Source organism: Sphaeramia orbicularis, chromosome 21 (genome assembly GCF_902148855.1).
Source record: "Sphaeramia orbicularis chromosome 21, fSphaOr1.1, whole genome shotgun sequence".
Lineage (NCBI taxonomy): Eukaryota > Metazoa > Chordata > Actinopteri > Kurtiformes > Apogonidae > Sphaeramia > Sphaeramia orbicularis.
The window spans coordinates 11,341,621-11,348,515 of record NC_043977.1 but is presented as its reverse complement, the minus strand read 5'-3'; the positions used below and the strand labels follow the sequence as shown (position 1 = coordinate 11,348,515).

General features: G+C 39.8%; 1 protein-coding gene across 1 annotated transcript; it reads left to right on the top strand.

The window, feature by feature from the left end:
• The first annotated feature begins 467 nt into the window (after positions 1-467).
• On the top strand, positions 468-4,849 carry LOC115412714 (interferon-induced protein 44-like). Its single transcript, XM_030125339.1, has 9 exons — positions 468-567; positions 1,436-1,495; positions 1,670-1,687; positions 1,805-1,838; positions 2,069-2,270; positions 2,785-2,934; positions 3,034-3,202; positions 4,198-4,298; positions 4,376-4,849. The coding sequence occupies exons 2-9, from the start codon at positions 1,474-1,476 to the stop codon at positions 4,538-4,540; spliced, it is 861 nt and encodes a 286-aa protein (XP_029981199.1). The 5' UTR covers positions 468-567; positions 1,436-1,473; the 3' UTR covers positions 4,541-4,849.
• The last annotated feature ends 2,046 nt before the right edge of the window (positions 4,850-6,895 follow it).

The following is a 6,895-nucleotide window of genomic DNA, read 5'->3' as shown; positions in this document are numbered from 1 at the left end:
TCAGGTTGGTATTGTCGTACTGTTTGCAGTGTTTCCTGCTGTTCTACAGCTAAAGTACAGCTACTTATGCAAATATACTCAGTAAATTTTCTTCTGTATATTGTTTTTATGTCTGATTGCTTAGTCTTGTAGCTGCTATGATGTATTGTAAAAACTGGTAAATGGTCACTGATGTCACACAGATGGACCTTTTCTCACACACACACACACACACACACACACACACACACACACACACACAGATAAATGCGTGTGTGGTCATAGTCCTGCTCCAACTACAAACCTAAGACTTCTACATGGGGACTATACTTTATATTTTGTCTGGGTTTGATGCTTTTATTTGATATGTTAATGTTAAAAATGAAAGTGAATGTTTTTGTAAGGGCGTTGAATCCCAGGAAAACCATAATGAGTCATCCGAACTCAGTGAAAGTGAAACCTGGTGGAAGTTTCCTCTAAATCAGCTGGTTTCCATCAGATGGAAGACACTGCCAGGGGGAGGAGTCAGTGAGTATAAAGGCTGGAGACCAGTGGAGGCAGTTCACATCCACCCGGGACATCCTGAAGGTACGTCTCCAACATCTGATTCTTTGACATTGATGCTCAGATCAGCTCAGACATAAAATCACTGTTTTCCATTCAGTCAGTTTTAGTTGTTTGTGATATTGAACTGTTTTGTGTCTACATGTTCAAGATCTAGATGTTTTACCATTTTTATTCATTAATCTGAGTTTACTCAGCCACTAAACCACTAAAGCTAATTAATCTGTTCAGGATTACAAGTAAATAAATATAATCTGACATTTAATCAAACATAATGCTTTAGCATTTTTTCAGTTTTTTGGTTAAACAGTAAATTGAAATTGATCATTCAACAATGATAATTATATTTCAACTTTTAAAAGATAATTTGGGTCAAAGAGCCTCTACATACTGGTGTATTAACCACTGCAGAAACATAAAACATGATTTGAGTAATTGCCAATGATGTTAATTTATGAATGCTGAGGCTAAAACCTCTCCTTATTTTATCAACATTTGTGTATGTACATATTCTTTTTAATTGCTGCTTTTATTGAAAAAGTGTTTAATTGTTTTTAAACTTGTCTTTTTAAACAATGATAATAAATCTGATATAATGTAATTAATTTAATCATTTAAATGTGTATTTGTGTGTTGAATGACATGAGACTGAATTTTATCAGTTACAGATAAATTCACTGTATTTATTTACAGTGTCTCAGTGAATGGTTTTATGATGAACTGGATGTGAGTTTGAAGACAGAAAGAATGGATGGATGGATGGATGGATGGATGGATGGTTAGATGGATGGTGATGGGTGGATAATACAGGGATGATACATGGATGGATGGATGGATGGATGGATGGACAATAGATAAATGATGATGGGTTTTCTGACTGTTCTTTTGACAGGTTTTGACAAGGCTCTACCTTCTGGTGAATATTTGACCATGGGAGGAAACTCGAGCTCAGGTGAGATGTCCATATACCTGGAGGACTTGTTCATGACTGAAGTATTGACCAAATGATGTCTTTATGGTTACCGTGGCGATGCTTATGAAGTCCGTTATTATGCAAAACTATACACTCCTGTAAAACAACTTCACACAAATGTACTCAACGCTGCATGTTTCCCTTTCTTTCCAGAACCTGAACCATGTCCCAGTAAGAATTGTTTATTCATACTCAGTGTTTATAGATTGAATCCAATCTGTTATTGATACACGATGAAGTAAACCAATCTGAACTATGTCTCACAACATTATTAAATGTCCTCCTCAGCTTTTGATCAACCATGGAGGAAGATAGACTGGGGGTAAGTGGACATGGACATCTGGGAACAACACCTGGGTGGACATACAGAGGACAGAGTGGACATACAGAGTTGTTCACGTATAGTTTTCACACATAAGGCTCATGTAACAAATGTAAACATATCTGTACAAACTTATAACTAAACTTATAGTTAAACCTTTAATTAAACCTATAGTTAAAGCTCTAGATAAGTAGTTACTTGTGATGTCAGCTATAACCTTGGTCCAACAGAAGCAAAGAGGAGAACCTCCGTTTTGCCACTGAGTATCAACCTTTGAAAGATGACATCAAACATCTGCGGATTCTCCTGTATGGACCAGTTGGAGCTGGAAAGTCCAGCTTCATCAACTCCATCAGTACCGCCCTGACCAGCAGGATGGTGCTTACAGCTGCAGTCAATGCAAACAATAAAGCCAAAAGTTTCACCAATCAGGTACGTAACCTTTGACCTCTTGACCTGTAAAGGTTCTCCATGTGTCTGCTGTCCTGAGAACCGGCCGGTTTAACCCTTAACACAGTTATCCATCCGAGCGTCCCACCAGTTCATTTATCACTGAAGTCCTGCAAGTGTAGCTGAAGGTCCAGGGTGGACAGTGTTCAGGTGTCCAGGGTGGACGGTGTCCAGGGTGGACGGTGTCCAGGTGTCCAGGGTGGATGGTGTTCAGGTGTCCAGGGTGGACAGTGTTCAGGTGTCTAGGGTGGACGGTGTCCAGGGTGGATGGTGTTCAGATGTCCAGGGTGGACAGTGTTCAGGTGTCCAGGATGGACAGTGTTCAGATGTCCAGGGTGGACAGTGTTCAGATGTCTAGGGTGGATGGTGTTCAGGTGTCCTTGTGGACGGTGTTTAGATGTCCTGGTTGGACGATGTTTAAGTGTCCTGGTTGGACTCACCATGGAGGGTCAGGTAAACTAATGGTAAATGTCACTGCTGTGTTTCTGGGCTACAGTACACGACTCACAAAATCCTGAAGGGAAGAGGAGTTTACTGTTCATTCATCTGCAACGATATTATGGGGCTTGAGGATGGAGAGGACGTCGGAGTTCGGGCTGAAGACATCAAACTGGCCATGGAGGGACATGTGGAGGACGGCTACAAGGTATGACCGGTTCACTAGGTAGAATGTTATCCATATAACGTTGTTCTGTTGTTCTGATAGATCTGTCTCATTCATTCAGTTGGATTTCTCTTTTTCCAGTTCAATCCAGCATCTTCACTTTCAAAGGACGATAACAAATACCGGCCATGTCCCACTCCAGATGAAAAAGTCCATGTGTTGGTTTGTGTCCTTAATGCCAACGCATTAGAAATTAAGCCCTCAGTCATCCAGAAGATGAAGGCCATCAGAGAAACAGCCAGAGACATGGGTAAGACTGGGGTCAGAGATCAGTGCTGAGCCTCTTTCTGTTTTATCGGCCTACTACGCTGCCTTTTGACCAGGTCGTCATTTTAAATGAGAAGTGGCTTTCAATTGACTTACCTCGTAGAAATAAAATAAATACATGAATAAATAAATTCATAACTTTAAGGTAAAAGCCAGAGACATGGGTAAGACTGGGGTCAGAGGTCACTAATATCTCAAAGGCCTACAGGTGTCCTTCCCAAATCCAGAGTCTGCACAGACCTGGTCCTATGGCGGCTCTTGGTGACAGTACAGTGTAGGGTGATCTGACCATGAATCCAACAGCACCTCCTAGAGGTGTACAGTGAGTCATGATTGACCGGGCCATTCCTCAAGGTTGTCTGGTTACAGTTAAGATGTTTTAACCTCAACGACGCAAAAACACAGATGACACATATCTGACAACGTCCACAATCAGTAAAAGATGACGTTCTACAGAATCATTCACCAGTAGTGTGTTTCATGGTCTGCAGCAGATATCAGCAGCTCCAGTCATACATGGACATAAAGTACGTTAATGCATCATGAACAGTTCATAAGCTGTTAAATGTGTCTTAGCCCCCCCTTCTGGTTGACAGGTTATGTACTCAGCTTTTGTCTAGTGTCCACATCCAGTGTTAGTGTGATAATAAAAAAAAGAAAGAAAATAGTTTCATCAGAGGTGGCACTTGGACCACGAAGGAGATGAAAAAAATAGTGGGACATTTACAACAGAGTCCGACAGAGCCACTGTTTGGACCCTCAAGAGATTTACAGCAGAAACAAGAAGTCCAACTTTATTTTTGCCTTGTCTGAAAACAGTTTCTCCATTTCCTATGAAGATATGTGTTGCTGAGCTCTTCACCAGGTTGACCTTGATCTGAATGGGTCTTACCTGGTTAAATACAGGCTAAAAAAATAAAATAAAGAATGAAAGCCTTAGAAATCTGCTCAACCTGGAGTTTCTTTGTGAATCTACAGGGATTCCTCAGCTGGCGATCGCCACCCAAATCGATGAAGCCTGTCCAGAAATCCAAAAGGACCTGAAGAACGTCTATAAGAGCAAACATCTGAGGGAAAAGGTCAGTTTTCTTACACCAAAACTTTTGACCTTCATCTGGGTATGACAGTGTGATGACCTGCTCCTTTCCACATATAGATGTGTTTTCTCAGCTCCAACGTGGGAATTCCATTGAACTGCATCTTTGCAGTGAAAAACTACAGTGACGGAGACAACAACTGTGACGACAACATGGACACGCTGATCCTGACGGCACTGAGAAGCATGCTGAATGTAGGAGACGACTTCATCAATGCCATGTAAAACATCTGCACACTCAAATATACAGTTGTATTTAAGTCCATGTTTTCACCCAGAGAAACATCATCACATACAGATATGGATTAAATATTAAATTTTATGTAAAGGTTCATCCTCAGTGGTGAGTAAACTCTGTTACTTGGCTGTTGGGCTTCGGTCAATCCATGATTATAACCTCCGCCAAGTTTCACTTGGCGGAGGTTATGTTTTCATCAAGGTTTGTCTGTCTGTCTGTTTGTCTGTTAGTAAGATAACTCAAAAAGTTGTGGACCGATTTTCATCAAATTTTCAGGAAATGTTGATACTGACACAAGGAACAAATGATGAAAATTTGGTGGTGATGGGGGTGGGGGTGGGTTGTTGGTTTGTCTGTCTGTTAGCAAGATAACTTAAAAAGTTATGGATGGATTTGGATGAAATTTTCAGGAAATGTTGATACTGGCACAAGGAAAAAATGATAAAACCTTGGTGGTGTTGGGGGGGGGGGGGGACTGATCTGCCTTGGCAAAGGTCTGCACTCTTGGAGTGCTTTTCTAGTTTTATATTCATTCATCTGGTAAAACTGAAAAAACAGTGTTAAATCATATAAATGTAGTGATGTAATGAGGTGATGTGATGAATGTTATGTAACTGCCATTGATAAAGGCTGTAGCCGTTTCTCAATACCAAGAACAAAGAGTTTGATCTTGCAAACTCGGCAAGTAAGGCCTTGGTAGGAACGTTCTCAGAGACCGTACTTCCTAAGAACACAAGTCTATAATTGGAATGGCTGCATACTTGTGAACTTTCCTTCCTGTCTCTGCTGTATTTATGCCATCTGTTCCTTAATGTATTTCCCTCAAATCACCACAATGTCACTCGATTTAATTTCAGTACATTTGTACTAGTATTTACATGTCAGTTATACATTTTGTGTATTTTTCAAAACTATAATACATTCCATTGGTTTAGCTGGGCACAGCTGCCTGGCACAAACTGCATCTTGGGAATTATTTCTCAGCCAAGTCTACATGAGTCACCAACCAGTGCATCCTTGGTTTAAGCTAGCAGACAAGAACAACATCCGGGCATTCCATACATTCTTGATTTATGAGAACTTGCAATTGAAACAGTACTTGGGCTGCGACTGATGACGTTTCACGAGAACGCCAGAACGGAAGAACAGACAGGAACGTGTATTGAGAAACAGCTTGTGTCTCTGTCATTTATTAATTTAATGTAGTTTTTATTGCTATTCTTAAATATCTTTATTTCATGTTTGTCTCTTTGCTAATTCATAAAAAAATGATGAATGATAATAAATGTCTTTGTTTCCATCCGAATACATTTTTTATCAGACATTTGTTTTGTCCTGTGTTCTGTGAAGTACATTACTGTTAAATGCTGAACACAATATTGACTGAAAGTGGGACAAATGAAAATGAAACCACAGGTCAATGAGGGCAATTGCTGGTTTAATTGAAGCATCTGAACCAGTATGTGATGCTTTATCTTGTTTTCATTTCATTTCAGTATGGCGTGTTATTGTCATGAATAATGTCTTGAATAATACTATCATGCCGTCAGTAATCAATCAATAAAAGAATTCAATAACTGTAAAAAAAAAAAATCATATATATATATATATATACTGTATATATGATATTGATAACTGAAATAAAACATGTTTAATTTGATATTTACTTTTGTTGTCCATTTGTGATGCTGCCATTTGTCAAAACTCTTGCTATTGAGGTACGATAAAATATTTTGTCCTATAACCAATTATTAGATTGTAAAATAGAGGGTGTAACGTATACACTGAATACATTTTAGGATGAATGCCTTCAGGTCATCTTCATTGTTGGATTTGGTGTCTCTCATCTTCCTCTGGACAATACTCCATAGCTTCTTTATGGGTTGCAAATCAGGTGAGTTTTCTAGCCAATCAAGCACAGTAACACCATGGTCATTGAACCAGCTTTTGGTACCTTTGACAGTGTGGGCAGGAGCCAAGCCCTGTTGGAAAAGGAAATCAGCATCTTCATAAAGCTTGTCAGTAGAAGGAAGCATGAAGTGTTCTAAAATGTCCTAGTAGATGGCTGTGTTGACTGTGGACTTCAGAAAACACAGTGGACCAACACCAGCAGATACCATGGCAGACCAAACCAGCACTGACAGTAGAAAGTCCAGAGTCCTCTTTTTAGATGAAAGTCAATTTTACATGTCGTTTGGAAATCAAGGTCCCAGAGTCTGGAGGAAGAGTGGAGAAGCACATAATCCATGTTGTTATAAGTCCAGTGTGAAGTGTCCACAGTCAGTGATGGCTGATCGCCTCCATGCCACATGGAAGCAGTAATGAGTCTATATAATATATGG